Source organism: Leuciscus leuciscus, assembly GCF_965113295.1.
Source record: "Leuciscus leuciscus genome assembly, chromosome: 5".
Lineage (NCBI taxonomy): Eukaryota > Metazoa > Chordata > Actinopteri > Cypriniformes > Leuciscidae > Leuciscus > Leuciscus leuciscus.
This window is the reverse complement of record NC_138729.1, coordinates 18,487,758-18,509,219: the sequence shown is the minus strand read 5'-3', so window position 1 is coordinate 18,509,219 and position 21,462 is coordinate 18,487,758. Positions and strand designations below refer to the sequence as shown.

At 37.9% G+C, this 21,462-nt stretch overlaps 1 protein-coding gene across 2 annotated transcripts in view; it reads left to right on the top strand.

The window, feature by feature from the left end:
- notch1b (notch receptor 1b) overlaps positions 1–12,418 on the top strand; it is a 45,034-nt gene extending 32,616 nt beyond the window's left edge. For both annotated transcript variants that reach the window (XM_082168891.1, XM_082168890.1), the window contains exons 21-34: positions 14–198; positions 397–529; positions 1,461–1,718; positions 1,827–1,939; positions 2,616–3,184; positions 3,818–4,252; positions 4,340–4,488; positions 5,387–5,600; positions 5,857–5,947; positions 6,070–6,232; positions 7,910–8,208; positions 8,319–8,466; positions 9,485–9,582; positions 9,728–12,418. In XM_082168891.1, the coding sequence (XP_082025017.1) occupies positions 14–198; positions 397–529; positions 1,461–1,718; positions 1,827–1,939; positions 2,616–3,184; positions 3,818–4,252; positions 4,340–4,488; positions 5,387–5,600; positions 5,857–5,947; positions 6,070–6,232; positions 7,910–8,208; positions 8,319–8,466; positions 9,485–9,582; positions 9,728–11,047 (4,175 nt within the window). In that variant the 3' untranslated portion in view covers positions 11,048–12,418. The remainder of the gene's footprint in view (positions 1–13; positions 199–396; positions 530–1,460; positions 1,719–1,826; positions 1,940–2,615; positions 3,185–3,817; positions 4,253–4,339; positions 4,489–5,386; positions 5,601–5,856; positions 5,948–6,069; positions 6,233–7,909; positions 8,209–8,318; positions 8,467–9,484; positions 9,583–9,727) is intronic.
- The last annotated feature ends 9,044 nt before the right edge of the window (positions 12,419–21,462 follow it).

The window sequence follows — 21,462 nt, the reverse complement described above, 5'->3', positions numbered from 1 at the left end:
CTCCCACTTTTAGGTGTTGAGGTGGTGCGGCTGTGTCGTAACTCTGGCCAGTGTCTGGATGCTGGAAACACACACTACTGTCACTGTCAGGCCGGATACACAGGCAGCTACTGTGAGGAGCAGGTGGATGAATGCATTCCCAATCCTTGCCAGAACGGAGCAACCTGCACCGACTACCTGGGTGGCTATTCCTGTGAAGTAAGTAAAGAAAATCTGGTGGTTAGGGAGAGGAATGACTGTAGAAGAAGACACTTTAGGTTAATGCCCGCTAAATCACCCTTCTTTGTAAAAGAATTGCTTGTTTGGCAAAGATGGAAGAAACTGCCAAGTAAACAGAAAAAGGCTTGTTTTATGTTTGCCATTAATTCGCCTCGCTCTTTCTCTGGTTTCTTGAAGTGCGTGCCAGGTTATCATGGAGTGAACTGCTCTGATGAGATCAATGAGTGTCTGTCTCAGCCCTGCCAGAACGGGGGCACATGCATCGACCTGATCAATACCTACAAATGCTCCTGTCCCCGGGGAACACAAGGTCGGATATCACTTCCTCTGTTTTGCTCTTTTTGCCCATTCCATACTTCATTAATTAGGTCTTTACTGTTATCAGCAGGCTTAGATGATTCTATTTGATTGATGTAGTCATGCTTAATTACATCTCATAGATGGAGTTTTATTTCATAAAATGGACAGAAACTTTTAAACAGTGTATTATATTACCCAGTTGCATTAAAGTTAATTGTCCTTTCTCTTTGTCTCTAGCTCTGTGATTTTAAGGCATCATAGGAACACTCAAAACAAGAGAAACGCCAATATGAATATATATATTGATCTTATATATGTATTTTTTTTTTTTTTACTTAATTCCTTTCTTTATATTAACATAATTATACTAATAACATTTTACATAATTATACATAACATAAAGCTTTCCTGTAGCTCAGTGGTAAGAGCATTGCGTTAACAACGCAAGGTTGTGGGTTCGATCCCAGGGGATTGCACGTACCTATGTATAAATGTATAGGATAATGCAATGTAAGTCGCTTTGGATAAAAGCGTCTGCCAAAATACATAAATAAAATGTATGAAACTTTATAAATATTTTTTTATTTCATTATATTAAATTTTCCATCATATTATAAACCTATAATTAGTTTTCAATTTTCTAAAATCAGTTTAATAAAAAAAATTCAGTTTACAGTTTTATTTTTAGGCTTAGAATATCACATTGTTAGCTTAGCAACATGCTAACATCAAATTTTATCATATAACTCTAGGGTGAATCACAATATAACCAACTTGGATTTGAAAAATCTGACAACACCACAAAATTACAATCCCATGAAGCATTGTGAATGAAAATCAGAATACAAACGATGTATAAATATGAACCTGTAGTTTTAAAGATGTTGATGTTGATGTTAAAGCAGCTTTTATTACACCTTTGCCCTCCGCTCCTCTCTCAGGTGTGCACTGCGAGATCAACATTGACGACTGCACACCCTTCACCGACCCCATCACCCATGAGCCCAAATGCTTTAACCAGGGCCGCTGCGTGGACCGTGTGGGTGGGTACCACTGCATCTGCCTGGCCGGATACGTGGGGGAACGCTGTGAGGGTGATGTCAATGAATGCTTGTCCAACCCTTGTGACCCCCGTGGCACGCACAGCTGCATCCAGCTCACAAACAACTACCGCTGCGAGTGTCGCACAGGATACACAGGTACAGCACAGGCTACTGTGAACCATTTCTTCTTTGATTTAGAGAGTAATACTACTCTCTGATCCTGGTGTCAAAATGTGTAATAACCTTGTTTGTGTATCCCTACAGGTCAGCACTGTGACAAAGTGTTTGATGGCTGTAAGGGGAAACCTTGTCGTAATGGAGGCACCTGCGCTGTGGCTAGCAACACTCCTCATGGCTTCATCTGCAAATGTCCACCGGTTGGTCACATTCTCTGATACATTTAGCCAACGGTCCTTTGAACCTGATTTGCGTCATTTCGATCCTGTTCTCAACTCTTCTGCCTTATTATTTCATATTCATTACACATAATTTTTTTAAGTTAATTTAATTCTCTACAATCATACACTATCGTTCAAAAGGGCCAGTACATTTTTATTTATTTTTTAAGAAATGAATACTTTTATGGAGCCATGATGCATTAAATTGAAAAAAAGGGACAGACTTTTTTTTTTTTTTTAAATGTTATGTAAGCCTCTACTATAAAAAAATGCTTTTTAAACTTTATATTAATACAATTTTTGTATTGTAGTACATAGTTTCCACAAAAATATTAAGCAGCACAACAGTTTTCAACATTGATAATAATAATAAATGTTTCTTTAACACAAAATCAGCATATTAGAATGATTCCTGAAGAATCATGTGGCACTAAAGATGCTGGAAATTCAACTTTGCCATCAAACAGATAAATTACATTTGAAAATAGATTAAAATAGAAAACAGTTGTTTATTATTTGTCAAATTGTAATAATATTTCACAATATTACTGTTTTTACTGTATTTGATTGAACAAACTTTAAAAAAAAATCGTATAGAGGTTAAATGGTACTGTAGCCTGCATATTAACATAAAACTTGTGTATGTCTCGTTTAGGGTTTTACAGGCTCAACCTGCGAGTATGACGCTCATGCTTGTGGGAGCCTCCACTGCAAAAATGGCGGTACATGCGTTTCTGGTCACAAGAGCCCTAAATGTCTTTGCACCCCTGCCTTCACTGGTCCTGAGTGCCAGTATCCCACTGAGGGTCACTGCACCACCAATCCCTGCTACAACGGTGGCACGTGCGAGTATATCCCAGAGGCCCCATTCTACCACTGCATCTGTACTACTGGCTTCAATGGCCTCTTCTGCCACATCTTGGACTACAGCTTCCCAGGCGGCTCTGGTCGAGACGTCACACCTGCTCCAGTGACGAAGAGCTGCGAGATAGCAGAGTGTGAAAACAAGAAGGGCAATAAGATCTGTGACAGCGCATGTAATAATTATGCCTGCGATTGGGATGGAGGGGACTGCTCACTGAACTTCAATGACCCGTGGCAGAACTGTTCGGCCGCGCTGCAGTGCTGGCGCTATTTTAATAACGGGAAGTGTGACGAACAATGTCACAACGCTGGATGCCTCTATGATGGATTTGACTGCCAGAGACTGGAGGGCCAGTGCAAGTGAGTGCTATCTGATCATTTGTAACACAAGTTTCAGTGCAAGGTTTCAGTGGGTTTCTTGTTTAAACTTCAAACAGTTTGAAGCTAAAAGGGTCATGCTGAAGAGAATTTGTCAGGGAGTTTTAAAATTGTGATTGCAGGTCTGAAAACAAAACAAAACATGGATTTTTTTCTAGTTAAGCTCAGATATGAAATATTTTTCAGTTAGAATTTTCTATTAAATTATTTTTATTTTGTAAGCTTAATTTTTTTAAATCCAATCTTTTTTAAATGGCTATTAAAATTTGTAAAAAAAAAAAAAAAATATATATATATATTATAAAATTAGAGCCTATGGCCTCGTGGTCAGTGCTCTGACGTGTAGTGTGGTTGCGCTTCGGGCGACCCAAGTTTGAGTTCCAGCTTGTGGTCTTTTCCCAACTCCCATCCCCCTCTCTCTCCCACTTCACTTCTTGTCCTCACTCCAGCTATACTCTCCTAATAAAGGCACAAGCTTGTAGTCCAGCCATCAATACCAGCTTGTGAAAGCTAATAGCCATAAATGGCCATCTAGAAACTTTGTAAAAGCACAATCATAAGCTTTTTATCTCTGTTTTCCATGCCATTTCTAAACTCTGCTCTCCTCTCTCATAGTCCACTCTACGACCAGTATTGCAAAGACCACTATTTAGATGGCCACTGTGACCAGGGCTGCAATAATGCAGAGTGCGAATGGGACGGGCTGGACTGTGCCAACAACATACCCGAGAAGTTAGCTGCTGGACTACTGGTTGTGGTGGTCCACATTATGCCCGAGCAGCTCCGAAACAACTCCTTTGGATTTCTGCGAGAGCTCAGCAGAGTGCTCCACACCAACGTCGTTTTCCGACGCGACAGCAAGGGAGAGGAAATGATCTACCCGTATTACGGCAACGAGCAGGAGCTGAGGAAGCACAACATCAAACGATCACTAGATGGCTGGAACGGTGCTTCTAGCAACGTCATGAGCTCTGTAAAAAGCGGTATTTACAATATAGTAGTGGAAGGAGGGAGAAAACGCAGAGAACTGGACGAGATGCAGATCAAAGGGTACGTATGCTACAACTGAGCCCTCATCTGCTTTAAAAATATGTTTTAATATAAATCAATAAAAATCATCCTTTTGATTTCCATCAGCTCTGTGGTATACTTGGAGATAGACAACCGCCAGTGCTACCAGCAAACCTCCGAGTGCTTCCAGAATGCAAACGATGTGGCTGCTTTCCTCGGAGCCCTAGCTTCCAGCGGCAATCTGAATATGCCTTACGTCATCGAGGCCGTCACAAGTGAGTGTTTGGCACGAGTATTGTCGTGTGCCTCACGTCTTCCCATAATGCCCTTAATCAAGACTAGGCCTCACATCTTACTGCATGTATTCAGTAGCAACCCCCCTCCCCAACCTTTAACCCCACCGCCTCCTACCGCGGATTACAGGGATCACTTTGAAGTTTGTGCGTTTCTTCCTTATAACAATGAAGCAAATGTTCTTTGTGCATTAGACAGACTAAGCAATCAATGTGGCAGTCTGAGGGCAGATCCACTGGCTCCAGGCACCGAAAATAGCTAATTGATGCAAATCATGTCAACTCATTTGGCCCAACAAGACACTCTCACATACATGCATATCACCCATACATGGCATGAATCTAAAATGATGGGGGGCTGCTGCAACCTTAACCTTGTTGAATGTACCAGACTTAATGCATCTCCAAGGGTTTAGGTGAGCAGAGTTTATCATTTCAAAATCGTTAGTGGAGAGAGCTTGAAAAAAGAGAGGAGAAAAATTGATCGGGAGTGTGCTAGAAGTTGGGAGTCTTTGTTATCTCGAAAATCCTAATAAATCCTTCGTCTTTACAGCTTAAAGTGTGCGCGGTAATTTGAAGTTCATTAATCCCTCCCTTTTTTTCCCTTAAAGAAGAACGGGTAAAGTTGTCTCCTGGTACCCTGGGCTGAGAAAGGGGAGAGGAGGTGTTCTTTCTTTTCTCTTTTTTCTATCCTCCTCCTTTTCTTATTTGCCAGCTCCTTCTTTTTGATGAGAAGCGGTTAGCAATTCTGATTAACACGAACGCGTGCCTCACTCTAGTTTGTCTGTCCATCTCCAGCGATTTGTGCCTCATCGTTGCATGAGAACATATTCGTGTCCCTTTTGTGGGTCTGACATGTCAACTGTGCTTCCTGTGGCAGGTAAGATTGATGGACCCTCGCCCATAGAGCTCTATCCGGTCTACGTGGTTCTGGCAGGACTGGCACTGCTGGCCTTTGTCGGCGTGGGAATGGTCGCTTCCCGTAAACGCCGCCGTGAACATGGTCAACTTTGGTTTCCGGAGGGATTCAAGACTAGCGAGCCCAGCAAGAAGAAGAGGAGGGAGCCAGTCGGCGAAGACTCTGTTGGTCTGAGGTGGGTTCGCTGCGTCATCTTCCGATATCAAGTTTGAAGGGACAAATTATGATGGAGGACAACTTTTTCATTTGAAATTATGATCATTTGTTGAGTTTAATTTAATTGACTAGTTTTAGGAAGAAAGTGGAGGCTTATAATCAGTGACAGTTTGTTGGTGTTAGAGCACAATCTTTAAGTTAGTTTTGCTGGGATGTAGTAAAGTGCAAAAAAAAGTTATTTCAGCATGTCTAATGAGTTATTTTTCTGAAAACAGGCCACTTAAGAACTGTTCAGACATTTCATTAATGGATGACAACCAGAATGAATGGGGAGAGGAGGAACCATCAGACACCAAACGCTTCAGGGTGAGCAGAGCAACAGAAAGCGCTAACATTTACATAGAAGTGAATTTAAAAAGCCTCTTACAATGAATATTCTTGCATTAATTAATACAATTAATTACATTTTTCAATCACTCCTCTTTTAGTCTGAAGAACAGGCGATTCTTGATTTAGATGATCAGCCAGATCACCGGCAGTGGACGCAGCAGCACTTAGACGCAGCCGATCTGCGAATCCCATCCATCGCTCCCACACCCCCTCAGGGCGAGATTGAGAGCGACTGCATGGACGTCAATGCCCGAGGACCAGGTTAGGCATTGTTGTATAATAATAATAAAAGAAATTCCCCCAGGTAATGATGATTTTGTTCTTTACAGTAATTGTAATGGGAATTTAATTAGAATTATTTTTTAATATGTTTCTATTTATTTATAATAAAATGTTATTAAATTAATTCAAATTTAAATAACATTTTTAAATTATATCTTTCTATAACATTTATTATTAAACAATTTGATTATAATATGTTAACATATATATTTATATATATATATATATATATACACACACACACACACATATTTATATATATATATATATACTGTACTGTAGATACATACATATACATGGTAACACTTTAGTTTAGGGTCCAATTATCACTATTGGCTAGTTGCTTATAAGCATGCATATTACTAGGATATTGACTGTTTATTAGTACTTATAAAGCACATATTAATGGATTATTCTGGATGATCATACTCTACATCCTTTAATCCTAAATAAAACTTAACAACTACCTTACTAACTATTAATAAGCAGCAATTAGGATAATACTGAGGCAAAAGTCATAGTTAATAGTTAGTTAATAGTGAGAACTGGACCCTAATCTAAAGTGTGACCACATACACACACACACACACACATATTATATATATAAAATGTGGCCTCATTGATCAGATAATTAAGTAGTTAACTATTATATTTTACATATATTTGCAGGGAAATCATGTTAATTATTTAGCTAACACAGATATGGAGATATTCATTAAAAAAATTTATGAGAACTCAACCTGCTTAAAATTCTGGATTGTGGATTACACCTGTTCCTCGGTTTGCACATAGTGTGTGTGTGCACGTTGTCGAGTGCTGGGATGAGGAACTGAATTGAGCTCTAAGTAGGAGTTAATGCTCAAGGCCCTGTGGGAAAAGGAATCCACTTCAAAGGCTCTGACTGAAAGATGTAAACCCCGGGGAACTGAGCACTTTTTTACCAGTCTTAACGATTCATCCTGTGATATTCTGCTTACATGTGTTTTGCTAATTAAAACTCTTTATGAAATGCTCTTCTCTTTCTATAAGCACCAATATACCCCTGACAACACTTGAAGATAGTCAAAGGCAACACTCTTTTGGTATCTCTTTGCAAGCTGTTTTTCCTTTTTTTCCTCTTTGTGTGGATTGATGTTTTTAAATCGACCAAATCAGGCCTGATTTGGGAATAGCTATTCTTTTGAAGCCGTGAAGCCCCTGTCGAAGTCAGAAAAGAAAGCAGCTTCTCAGAGGTGATAATACTCAGTTTTACCAGCGGTTGAAATTTCAAAGTGTGGCCCGCGTCCCTGAGCTTTACCAAACCGCCACGCTTGATTACAATCCGTTATCGAAGCGATCTGGGGTGATTGAGAAAGGCAGCGCATCAAATCCTACTTCGACTTGTTTGTTTCTTTGCCGTTGCTTTGGTCCATCACTTTAAGGAAAAGATTTCTTCAGATTGCCGTCAGACTACTCAAAGGAAAGTTTTTGGCCCTTCATTGGTGTTTCATTGGTCTCAGGTTTTTCTCTTTAAACTGTTTAGTAGAAATAACAATGAGAACTGGGGGTCTTCATGGAATTTCAGAATTTGAAAAATGAAAGTCTCCTTTGTATAAAGCATCAGCTACATAAATAAATGTAAAGGTAACAGACCTTCACTCTCTTTTTCCTCTCTAGATGGCTTTACTCCTCTCATGATCGCATCCTGTAGTGGAGGAGGGCTAGAAACAGGGAACAGCGAGGAAGAGGAGGATGCTTCAGCAAACGTCATCAATGACTTCATCTACCAAGGCGCCAACCTTCACAACCAGACAGACCGTACGGGTGAGACGGCTCTACACCTGGCTGCCCGCTATGCCCGCTCGGATGCTGCCAAAAGGCTCCTGGAGGCCAGTGCAGATGCCAACATCCAGGACAATATGGGACGGACTCCATTACACGCTGCTGTGGCTGCAGATGCACAAGGAGTCTTCCAGGTATGTGAACCAGCACTGCATAAATGAATACTGTATAAATTAAGGAGGTTTAATATTCTGTATTTCCATCGACTGATTCCTAAGCATGTTAACCTTTGTCCCTTATGCAGATTTTGATACGGAACCGTGCCACAGACTTAGATGCCCGCATGCATGATGGCACCACACCTCTGATACTGGCAGCAAGACTGGCGGTCGAGGGCATGGTGGAGGAACTCATCAACTGCCATGCTGATGTCAATGCCATTGATGATTTTGGTATGACTATTACACTGCCTTACTTAATTCATGCAGTTGTCTTAAAAATCGGATCTAAAGGTTCATTTTAAAATGCTTGTAAATAATTTAGTTGACAAAGAAAAAATGTGCTCATGAATTTATAAATAAATAAATAAATACATAAATATTAATAATAATAATAATAATAATTAATGTAAAAGATTATTAATATTATTATTACTTAATGCATTAATCAGAAAACAGCCCAGGTAAACCAGTTGGCACCTCATGAAGTTGCTTGAGATAAGATAAGATACATGTATACCTAAGATATACCGTTTAAAAAAAAAAAATGGGTCATTAAGATTTTTTATTAAATAATTTTTGAATGCATTAAATTGCTATATATATACAGTATATATATATATATATATATATATATATATAGCAATTTAATGCATTCAAAAATTATTTATATATATAATAAATGCTGTTTTTCTGAACTTTCTATATTCTAAATAATCCTGAAAAAGATCATGGGTTCCACAAATAATATTTAAAAAGCACAACTGTTTTCAACATTGATAATAATAAGAAATGTTTATTGAGCAGCAAATAAGCATAATAGAATGATAAAAAAATAAATAAAAAAAAATGTGACACTGAAGACTGCTGAAAATTCAGTATTGCCATTGTAGGAATAAATTACATGTTAAAATGTATTATTAGAAAAAAGAAAACCATTTTAAATTGTAGTAATATTTCACAATATTACTGCTTTTATTGCATTTTTTTATCAAATACTGTAAATGCAGCCTTGGTGACGATAAGAGAGTTTAAAGAAAAACCTAATTTAATTTAATTTATTTAAGTTTTTTGTTTTGTCTATTAATTTTTATGACTTAACCATTATTCTAAAATATTGAAAAAGATAATAATTAAAGTTGAGTCCAAACATTTTACTGTTAATGTATATACTATGGCAAGATAAATGTCAGATTTATCACTATTGTATGTTGTTTTTCACATGCTAAAGCACTTTCTGTTTGTGCTGCAGGTAAATCTGCTCTTCACTGGGCAGCAGCTGTGAACAACGTAGAAGCAGCGATGGTGTTGCTTAAGAACGGAGCAAATAAAGATATGCAGAACAATAAGGTAAGCAGCACTTGCTTTTCTTTAATCACAAATAATGCTTTGTGTTATTGTAGACATTCGCATTATACTCAGATTAACAGCATAGCACAAAACCATTGTCATTTTCAGAATGCTTTTTGCTAACCAATTCTTTTCCCACGTTCAGGAGGAGACTCCTCTATTCTTGGCAGCAAGAGAAGGAAGTTACGAGACTGCTAAAGTTCTGCTCGAGCATTTTGCCAATCGGGAGATCACCGACCATATGGATCGGCTCCCACGGGATATCGCTCAGGACAGAATGCATCACGACATCGTGCGGCTCATCGACGAATATAACCTGGTCCGCAGCCCTCCCATGCACAGCGCCCCCCTCTGCACCACCCTCTCCCCACCTCTCTGCTCTCCCAACGCCTTCATGGGCGGCATGAAGCCCTTACAAAGTAAGAAGCCCCGCAAGCCCAGCGCAAAAGGCATCGGTTGCAAGGATGGCAAAGACATGAAAGTCAAGAAGAAGAAGACACAGGATGGAAAGGGACATTTGCTAGACAGCTCGGCCGTGCTCTCGCCGGTGGATTCCTTGGAATCGCCCCACGGGTACATATCTGATGTCGCCTCCCCACCGCTAATGACATCACCCTTCCAGCAATCGCCCTCCATGTCGCTTAATCACTTACAAGGCATCTCAGATACCCACATGAGCGTCAACCATCTAGGCATGGGCAACAAGCAGGACCTGGCCCACATACAGTTCGATCCGTTACCCCCACGTCTCACCCATCTGCCAGTGGCCGGTTCTAACGGCTCAAACGTCATGAACGGCCAATGCGAATGGCTTGGACGGATGCACGGTAGTATGGGTCCTCAAAATCAATTCGCAGCCATGAGGAACGCCTCAGGTCAGGCCAGCCTTCACCAATCCGGCCTGATGACGTCTCTCCACAATGGCCGCCCCGCTACCCTGTCTCAGATTTTGAACTATCAAAGCCTGCAGAACGCGCACCTCACCGCTCAGCCGCATCTTATGCAGCAGATGCAGCAGAACATGCAACAGAGAGCGCAGCAGACAGGCGTCCAGCTGCAGCACCAGAGCACCAATCCACCCAGTGGCGTGAGCCAGAACTTCATCGGCGGTGAGCTGGGTGGCCCGGAGCTCCAGCAGAGCGCAGGGAACAGCATGCCCATCCACACCATAATCCCCCAGGAGACCCAGTTGCTAAACCCGTCCTCTCTGGGCCCCAGCATGGCGGGCACGCAGTTCCTGACGCCACCTTCCCAGCACAGTTACTCAAACGCCATGGACGCCAACACCCCCAGCCACCAACTCCAAGTGCCTGACCACCCTTTCCTCACGCCGTCTCCAGGTTCACCGGACCAGTGGTCCAGCTCGTCGCCCCATTCCAACATGTCTGACTGGTCGGAGGGCATTTCCAGTCCTCCCACCAGCATGCAGTCGCAAATCGGACACATACCGGAGCAATTCAAATAGAACAAAAAAAAAAAACAAAAAAAATCAAGGAACACTCCATAAGCCTGCTTACTGAAGGGTCATTAAAATGCCTCTTGTACTAACCATATTTTTTTTAATTTATTGATATTTTGTTATTTATACTTTTTTTCACCATTTATTTTTACATTTGGGCAAAATAAATTATCTTGGAGAAGAAGGTCAATTTTTATAATGTAATGCTATTGACCTCGATACACTGTACTCAAATGTACACACTGGGTATTTATTGGTCTTAATATGCCTGTTTTTTTTGTTTTTTTGGTTTTTTTTAGTTAAATCGATCATTTTTAAAATTTGATTTACACCTAATATTGTATAAATTTGTAAAAAAAAAAGTTATTGTACGGGCATTTTAGAGAGCACATTTTTATACAACAAACTTCAGTGTTAAAGTAGATTTATGTTGTCTGAAACAAGCTGCTTTTCCGTTATGATTGAATTTCTTACGCGTTACGTCGTCTGATATTTGTTTTGGTTAGGTTCTGATTTGTGTGTGTGTGTTACAAGATTTATACTACAAATAAGTAGTGGTTTTATAATTGAACATTTGTATAGTTCAAAGTGATTTTGCTCTTTCTTTCGTTCTCTCTTTCTTGTATATTAAATTCCTGCAAAAAGCAGATTTCTTAATGTCCACTGTGAATGTGGATGTGAAAGTGAGGATCTGAGCTACTTACAGGAAATACTTAATATTGACTTGTATGAAACAGGTGCCAATATCAAGTGATCTGTATCTTTCCTCCCAATTTTGTAGAACTGGTCATGTGGCCAAAAGTGTCTGGGGTTTTATGGAGGTGTTTCAAATTGAACTTCTCTTTACTGTACTTCCAGTTTTGTATCTTCGTTTGAGCCTATGGCTAATGTAAATAGATATATTGTATGCGTTTGTCATGTAAACAGGATTTTGTTTCAGAAATCTTAAGTGTGCCATGGAAATTTGAAATATTTTAATGCTTCGTAGTTATGTTTTCTATACGCAGAACGTCTATATATATTTTTTCTCAGTATCACTGGGGTAGAGACAAATATAATAAATGTAGGCTATACACACAAATCACTAGAGGATATGCCATATAAAATAACACAATTAGATGATTTATGACTCACTATTGACCACCAATAGTTTTCCACAAAATCAAAGTTAAAAGGTCCCAATAACGGGCTGTGTCATGTATCCTCTTTAAGCCATCAGTACTTAAGTGTTCATCAGCTTTGAACCGCACTGAGTATACAATATCTGTAAATGTTACATATCTGCAAACGTGTAGTTTACATGCAGAGTATTTTCTGTCAGTTCTACTGTCTGTACAAGTTTCTTTGCATAATAAAAGATACCTATGTGTATTCATATTTCAGTCTCCTTTGTTGTATTTCTCTGTCTTTCTTCCAATAACACTTTATTTTATGGCCTATTTAGCTTATCAAGTGTATTTCTTTCACACTTTAGCTTGATTTATATCAAAGGCCTTTATAGACAGCAACTCAAAACAGATATATCGACAAAGTTATCATTGCAATAAAAAGTTGGGTTTGAATATCAAAGAAAATTTTTTATATTTTTCTTATTGTATTTTTATGACTTAATATTTATATACTAGGGGCTGCAAATGGTTTTATTTCATTGGCCTGTCAACAGCGCCATCTGCTGCTGAGAGCTGAGAGGAAAAATGCCATCGTTGAACTAGAGCGGCCAACCAGCTTTCAAATGTCTACTTTAAGTATGTACTCATTTTGTGAGGCTCACTCAGCTATTACATTTTTGTTACATATACATTGAATTTCTGCATTGAATTATTCAAAATTCTCCAAATCTAATGAGGGATCACACAGACCTTGAAGTTTGGGGATAGGCGGGTTCGTTGTGAACAAGAATAATTAATTAATTAAAATTAAAATTAAATAGCAGAATTTTAATGAATTGATGCTGATAATAATTTATGCTGATGATTCTAAACCTTTGGGACCATCCTCTCAATATTCTTGAGGCAACTCTTCAAAATACTAGAATTTGATTAATTGTTTTTCTGACTATACCACCACTTAAAAGTCAGCTTGAAACGGAAGTTGTGATAGTCTTTTCTACGTATATCCGAGTGAAATGGCTTCTTAAACAAGGAACAATGCTGGCTGCGTCCGAAATCGCATATTCTCTTGCAGGTACTTATTTTGAATAAGCAATTACGACTAGCCTACTAAAAAAAAAGTATGTAGTAAGAGTGTGTATAGTATGAATGTAATCCGAATGTACAACATTCGCCATGTTGTCATTATTATGACCTAAGTTACCAGTGTCAGTTGTGTCGCTACACCTCCATTCACAAATCCTTTCCCATGGCCTCATGGGATAGTAAAGTGTCCATTATATCCACACTTCAGAATCTCGCCAGAGTAGGTCATCCGGGTCCTTTTTGCCTACTCCTTTATGAGTATTGTGAATTTGGACACTTCTTTTTTCACATTTGTTTTTTCATCCTCAGGTCTTTACACTGGCTCCCAGTTACATTTAGGATTGATTTTAAAGTATTATTACTGGTATATAAATCATTCAATGGCCTAGGAGGACCTCAATACATTGCAGATATGCTCACTGAATATAAACCCAACAGATCACTCAAATAAGGATCACATCAGCTAGAAATACCAAGGGTTCACTCTAAGCATGGTGAGTCCACTTTTAGCTATTATGCCAGCCACAGCTGGAACCAGCTTCCAGAAGAGATCAGATGTGCTCCTACAGTCACATTCAAATCACATCTATTTTACACTTTTCTTTTCTTTTTTTTTTATTCTAAACTGTTTTAATTATTCTTATTTCTTTTGATTATTTTAATTTCTTCTCTGTAAAACACTTTGAATTACCATTGTGAATGAAATGTGCTATACAAATAAACTTGCCTTGACTTGCATTGCCTTGCCAATACAGCTGTAATCAAAATTATTCAACCCTTATTGCAAATCAGGTTTATTGGCAATATTTACAGACTTTCAGTTGTTTGCAATGAACAAATCAAACAAAAGTAATTGAAACAGCTCAACACAACAAATGTTTCAAGTGGTTTCCCCAAATTCAACTGAAAATGCAACTTTTAATGACTTCTGCAGTCTCAAAATGATTGAACCCTCTAAATAGAATCCCTCACAACATCACAAATCTGCAAAACAGGGGTTGTCTCAAGAACACATGAAATATCTGAAATGAAAGCTCTAGCATAAGTTCTGCCAGGAAGACTCAAATGTTACGTCACCCATTACGTTTTGGTCTAACCAATCATTATCTAATATTTGTAGTATAAAAGATCGGTACTTACACATGTTTGAGTTCGCAGATGATGACGCAAACATTCACCCCCATCTTCCCCACCACCACCAGTATGGTCCCTGTCCATACCTCCCCGGGGGTCGGCTGCGCCCCTGCCTTCATCTTCAGGCAGGAAATGCAGAGTCCACTACCATCTGAATGTGAGCTACGGACATGGCCCATGCCAAAGAACTTTATCATTCAATATTTTTGCTTTCATTTGCTGGTCTATTAATTAATACATGTTGTGACACTGTCACACATGACACATGTTTTAACCACTCTATGTATTATAATGATTTTATGTGTAGGGGAGCGCGGGGCACAACCTAACGCGGGGCTAGTTGTAACACGCTTGTTTTAAATACTCCCGCACATGCTTGGATGACGAAACTTTGTGTATTTACTAGTTGCCATATCAACACTATATAGAAAAAAAAAATTCCGCCAAATATTTTTTTTTTTGGGAAGATATCCATAGACATTTATTAAACCATAGCAAAAGTAAATTTCTTACTTAAGTTAATTTTTCATCTCTATTTTTTGTGTTTATTTAAAATAAGACAAATCTGATATTATTTTCATCTCCAAGATGTTATTTAACAGTTGAGATAGTTCTTTAATGCTTCGCTAACTAGCAGAAGACACTAGCAGGGTTTAAACCCCAGTTGTGCAGGCGGGGGCATGTTGTCACACTGCGTTACAATGTGCCCCTATTTAGAAATATGCTATTATATTCTGTACTTTTATTAATTTTATTGGGAAACCGTGAGAAAAAGGTGAATAAAGACTGAGAGTCAATGTTCAGAAATGACTAATTATTTATTTGTTTTGAACTATGTTGTATAGCTGTGTTTTTCATGTGTTCGTAGTCAAAACTCAAAAATTTGTTTATATTTAATTATTAAAAATTGCCATTATTTTATATGAAAAAGTTTTTTAATTGTATTTTATTTAGAAAATATTTTAGTTTGTTTTGTATATATTTTTTATTAGATCAGATAACATTTTAATTATGTCATGTTACTATGTGCCCCACACATGTTACAATGTACCCCACCTATGGGGCATGTTGTCACATTTCACTTCCATTCTTTTGGGGTATGTCAAGAAAAAAGTATATACTGTATTAATAAAACAAAACCACATAATTGTACTAGACATGTGGGAAATTAGTGTGGGAAAAAACAAATACTCTGAACCATAAGTAGATTTACACAAACTGAGAAAGTCAAAAAGCGTTAGGTTGTGCCCCGCTCTCCCCTATTAGAGTTTTAATAGGTTTACATGTTGTCTTAGTCATTTTAGTCCATTTTATTCCTCTTATCTGTTTTATGTGTGTATGTCTTTAAATGATTATGGATCTGCCTGTCATGTGAGCAAAAACCTCTCACAGTTTAATCTGGCCCCAATTTTATTCTTGAAACGCTACCGATTAGGCCAATTGTTACAATGTCATTGTGATATTATCTTGCAAATTCAAAGTTAAAGGAACAGTGGTTACACTTGGACGGGTATCAACTAGCTATCAACGGCTGCAACCAGATTTCTGAGAGGGCAAGTTCAGAAAAACCCTAGAGTAACTGCAAAAGACCTGCAGCAAGACTTGGTGGCAACAGGCACTGAGGTTTCAGCTGCACAGTAAGGCACGTACTAAACGCATGCCAGAACTCCAAGACGTACACCACTACTGACCCAAAAGCAAAAGGAAAGTCCCCTTCAATTTGCTCAAAAACATATAAATAAGCCACAGAAGTTTCGGGATTCTGTTCTGTGGGTTGATGAAACAAAACTGGAACTTTTCGGCCCTATGGATCAGTGGTATGTCTGGAAGAGGAAGAATGAAGCGTATGCTGAAAAGAACACACTGTCTACAGTTAAGCATGGTGGAGCCCGGTGATGCTCTTTGCATCCTCTGGCACTGGAAACCTGCAGCGTGTGGAAGACAAGATGGATTCATTGAAGTATCAGGAAATCCAGGAGAAAACGTCAGTGAGGAAGCTGAAGCTTGGGCGTCATTGGACCTTCCAACAGGACAATGATCCCAAGCATACCTCAAATTCCACCAAGGCTTGGTTGCAGAAGAAGACCTGGAAGATTCTACAGTAGCCATCAGTCACCTGACTTGAACCCCATAGCAAATCTCTGGTGTGATTTGAAGAAGGCGGTTGCAGCACACAAACCCAAGAATATTACTGAACTGGAGGCCATTGCTCATGAGCAATGGGCTAAGATTCCTCAGAAACGCTGCCAGAAGCTGGTGTCTGGTTATACATCTTGATTGCAGCAAGTCATAACAGCAAAAGGGTGTTCTACTAAGTACTAAAGATGCTTGCCATGAAGGTGTTGAATAATTTTTAGACAGCAGAAGTCATTAAAAGTTGCATTTTCAGTTGAATTTGGAAACCACTTGAAACATTTGTTGTGTTGAGCTATTTTCAATACTTTTGTTTGATTTGTTCATTGCAAACAGCTGAAAATCTGTAAATTTAGCCAATAAACCTCATTTGTAATGAGGGTTGAATATGCCATTTCGGATGTAGCCGTAGTGAAGGACTTGTTTTTGTCCATCATTGGTTGGATCGTTGAATTGTTGTGGTTTGTTATTGCTGTGATCTCATGTAAGTGTCAGGTCGTCCTGCCCTCACGGTGTCATGAAACAGAAGGATTCACACAAGTAAAGTTATCTACAGGTTTATTTGCAGCAGTATGTGATCGCAACGATGGAAGCAGGAGAGTAAACTGATGAATATAGAGTTCAGGATGGATATCTGGATGAGTAATGGTCTTATCTGTTGCAGGTTCTGAAATGAAGATCAAGGCAGATGACTGAAGACGGATGAAGGAAGCAGATGACTGAAGACAGATGTTCTGGTAGGTATCGTGCAGGTAAGGAGTCAGGTAAGTGTTCTTTGAGGGAACGACGAGACCAGACAATGGTGAACTCCAGAAGGAAGTGTGCTGGATGATGATCACTGAAGATTGGTGACAGACAAATCATTTATAGTCCTGCATATAAATCCTGCAATATTCCATTTTAAAAAATCAAATAGTGTAAATTTTAATTTCATGGTGTTTTTAACAACGTCTTTCAACAATTCAGGCCCTTCAACTTGATTGATACCAGTGTTCCCCAATGCACTGAACTCTGTGGAGTGAAGCGTCAAACTGCAGTGTTACTCGTGATGCATTGCACATAGGTTAAGTGTTGTAACATGGTGCTCATTTTGAATAAAATTCAAATTATGTAGATAACACCTATTCGAGGTACAGCTAATGAATAAAAGAAAATTCACATAAAAAAACAACATAAATATGGAATAGAAACTGATTCTGGCGACCCTAGGTACAGTGAATTATACAACATGTTACATAACTCTTCTGCAAAACTATCTGCAATGCAGGCATCAAAAACAAATGTCAAATGTAATCTAATGTAATTAACTGCCGCGTGTTCACTGTTTTAGTTTTTTCAGTCACTCTTGTTTCTTTATCTATTTGTTCCCATTCCATATGACAACCAGCAGTGCTTGGTAGATTACTTACAAATTGTAGTTACTGATTCCAAATTGCATGACAAAAAATGAAGTTAGTAATGTAAGCCATTACCATATCTTGTACCATATCTTGTACAGTGGTGGGTATGATTGTAGTCAGCTACTGATTCCAAATTACATGACAACAAATGTAGTTAGTGTCACAGATTCAACCAACACGCCATCAGCACCAGCTCCACCTATACTTGTTCCCAATCACCAGAATACTAAGCACACAGCTCACGCTCATACTCACTCCACTCACTCATCGTCTACTTGTTCCTTCGAACTAGTATTCCTCAACCCTCATCATGCTTGTCTTCAAACCTGCAAGAAGAAAGACTTGTCAGTTAAGTGTGACTATCTGTTGAACTGCTTATGCTCATCACTCACCCGTCTGAAGATCCTCCAGATTGCTACCAACCTATTAAGAACTGTTATGTTTACCTCTGTGTCTCCTCTCCTGTTTCATGACAGTTCGTAACGTAAACCATTATTACACATTCAAGGTAATACAATCGGACTACTTTTGACCTATAACTCGTTTATCATATTGATTTGAATAGGATAATCTTATACCATATTGATATAAAAATACAAAGAGAGAGAAAATCTATTCCATTCTTTGTACTCAACAACAATGAAGTGCATTAAATATTACATCAGGGTTTACCAGATTGGGGTTCATGATGGAACTGCAGGGGGTTCGTGAGTTTAATGAAAAGCTATTAACCCTTTCATGCATAGTAGTCACTACAGTGGACAGCAATTAAAAAAGCTTTTTTTTTTTATTTGCACGGGTTTTGATGGCATAGTTGCACATCAACCTCTTCAGTGGACCCTGGTGCATTATCCTATACATTGCAACCAAGTGGCAAGCTGTTGTGTTTTGATTTTTTCCCCCCCTCCAAACCAAGATGGCCAATGGTCAGTCAGAAATGCCAAGTTGCTCTGGAATATCCACCCATTCCTTCTATCCTAGGAGACTCTTGTAGGTAAAAAAAAAATATATTGCAGCATCAAGCAATATCTAATGAGTCCTATCACAGTTCAATTTTCCAAGTTTTGATTTTAGATTGGGAGAAAAATCTGATTAATCCTCTGTCCACTATAGTGGACCTCATGCATCAATGGCTATATTTCAGCTACAATTCATACTTATACTGTGAATATTGTTTTTGAAAATACTTCATCTGCAGTGACTTTTTTTTTACTGTAAATAAATGTAATGGTATTATTAGGATGTCATTTTCATTGACATCAAAAAAAGTTATGTGATTACATAATGTATGTGACTTGTAATGCATTACTTTACTTGTTAGATCAAAAAGTAATCTGATTTCGTAATGCACATTATTGTAATGTTTCTTTACTCGTAACATCAAAAAGTAATCTGATTACATAATGCATGTTACTTGTAATGCGTTTCTTTACTCGTAACATCAAAAAGTAATCAGATTATGTAATGCATGTTACTTGTAATACATTACTTGTAACATTAAGACAATCTGATTACGTAATGCACATTACTTGTAATTAATTACTTTACTTGATAGATCAAAAAGAAATCTGATTAGGTAATGCATGTTACTTGTAACACATTACTTTTCTTGTAACATCAAAACACATGTAAAAACACATATGAAAATAAGTAACACATTACTTTACTTGTAACATCAAAAAAGTAATCTGAATGCGTTATGCATGTTACTACATGTCATGTCAAAGTAATGTGTCCCCAACAGGAGGGTTATGCTAGAAAGGTGTCCATCTTGAACATAATCAGAATTATCAGCTAATAAGGGTAAATCTCCATACTCTGGTACACTGGAGGGAGCATCTGAGTGGTTTCCACAGTTGTACCTTGACAGGCTGTAGAAAATTCTGATGGAATCACGTCCTCATGTTCTGATATCAAAGATACCCGAAGTGCAACTTGTATAAAGTTAAATTGCCTTTGCAATATTTCGCATTTATATTTTTTTTATATATTTTATAGTTTTCAGATGATTTGATATAATTTTATTGATTAGTTTGTTAAATACACATACTTTATTTGTTTGATTATTGTATTATGTTTAATACAGTATCTCTTCAGTTTAAACCATAAACGCATGCTGTCCACTCAAGTGGACATCTGAAAATCTCTTTGAAAAATGTGTAAAAATAAAATAAAAATTCAAATCTTGTTTTTCATGCCCTAAGAGCAATAAAAGACATAGGAAAAAAAATCCTGACTGAGGTCATTAAAATGTTAAAGGGGTGGTTGAATATGATTTCACTTTTTTAACTTTAGTTAGTGTGTAATGTTGCTGTTTGAGCATAAACAACATCTGCAAAGTTACGACGCTCAAAGTTCAAAGCAAAGGGAGATATTTTATTTTAAATAAATTGCTTATTAAGGACTACAACAAACGGCTGGTAGGGACTACATGAGCTTCCTCCCGGGTTAGTGACATCACTAACCCTAATATTTTACATAAATCCCGCCCCCTGAACACGATTTATAGATTATCAAGACAGAATATGCTAATCAAGGACTAGAAGATAACTACACATAAGATACATAAATTCACCAACTAACCATTCAGAAATGTTGTCTACATGTTGTCACTTCTTCTTGAGTCTCTCCATCTTTCTGATTTCGGTTTAAATATAAAAAGGCTAAAAGTTTTTGAAATATCTAGTGCATGTCTGTGTGAGGTAAAAGAACACAAGCTCTTGAAGCTCCGCCCTCTGTGTTGGGAGCAGCAGCTCATTTGCATTTAAAGGGACAGACACAAAATCAGTGCATTTTTGCTCACCCTCAAAAATTGACAACTTTAACATGCTATATAAAAATATCTGTTGGGTATTTTGAGCTAAAACTTCACTTACACACTCTGGGGACATCAAAGACTTATTTTACATCTTGTGAAAAGGGCATTATATAAGTGATTTAAAAATAAAAACAATCAAAATAAACAATTTACTAAAAAAATATAATAAAAAAAACAAAACAATGTATTACCTGCATGGCATGATGGTACCGTGAACTTAATTGTATTATTATGTATTATTATTATTGAATTAAGTTAATAAGTTAGGTCAATAATCAAATAAAAATCTAAGGGCTCACTTCAAGTAAATATATTTGGTCAAAGTGGTTCAGCTGACAAAAAAGTTGGGGAATCCCTGCATTGCATGTAAATATGAAATGACGTGAATGTGTACATTATAATGTGTTTGAAAGACAAAGCCTTCCAAAGACGGAAATACATGGTTAAATGACTCGCGTGATAATTCAAATACTAATAAATAATAATTGATGTGTTTGTCAGGAGCTCATTAGATATGCAATGTTGCACTGTTGAGAAAATATTCTTAAAAGTGAAATGATTTCTGTAAATCCATTGATGCAGCAGTGTCTCAGTTTTCAGTGAGGAGCTCATGACTGATCTGTGTGTGCAATTCCACAAACCTGGAAGACCTTCTGAATGTATAGCAGTAGGCTTTTTTAAGAAAGAAACATTTAAAAGATAACAAATTAGAATCAATGGATTATAAATTATATTATAATT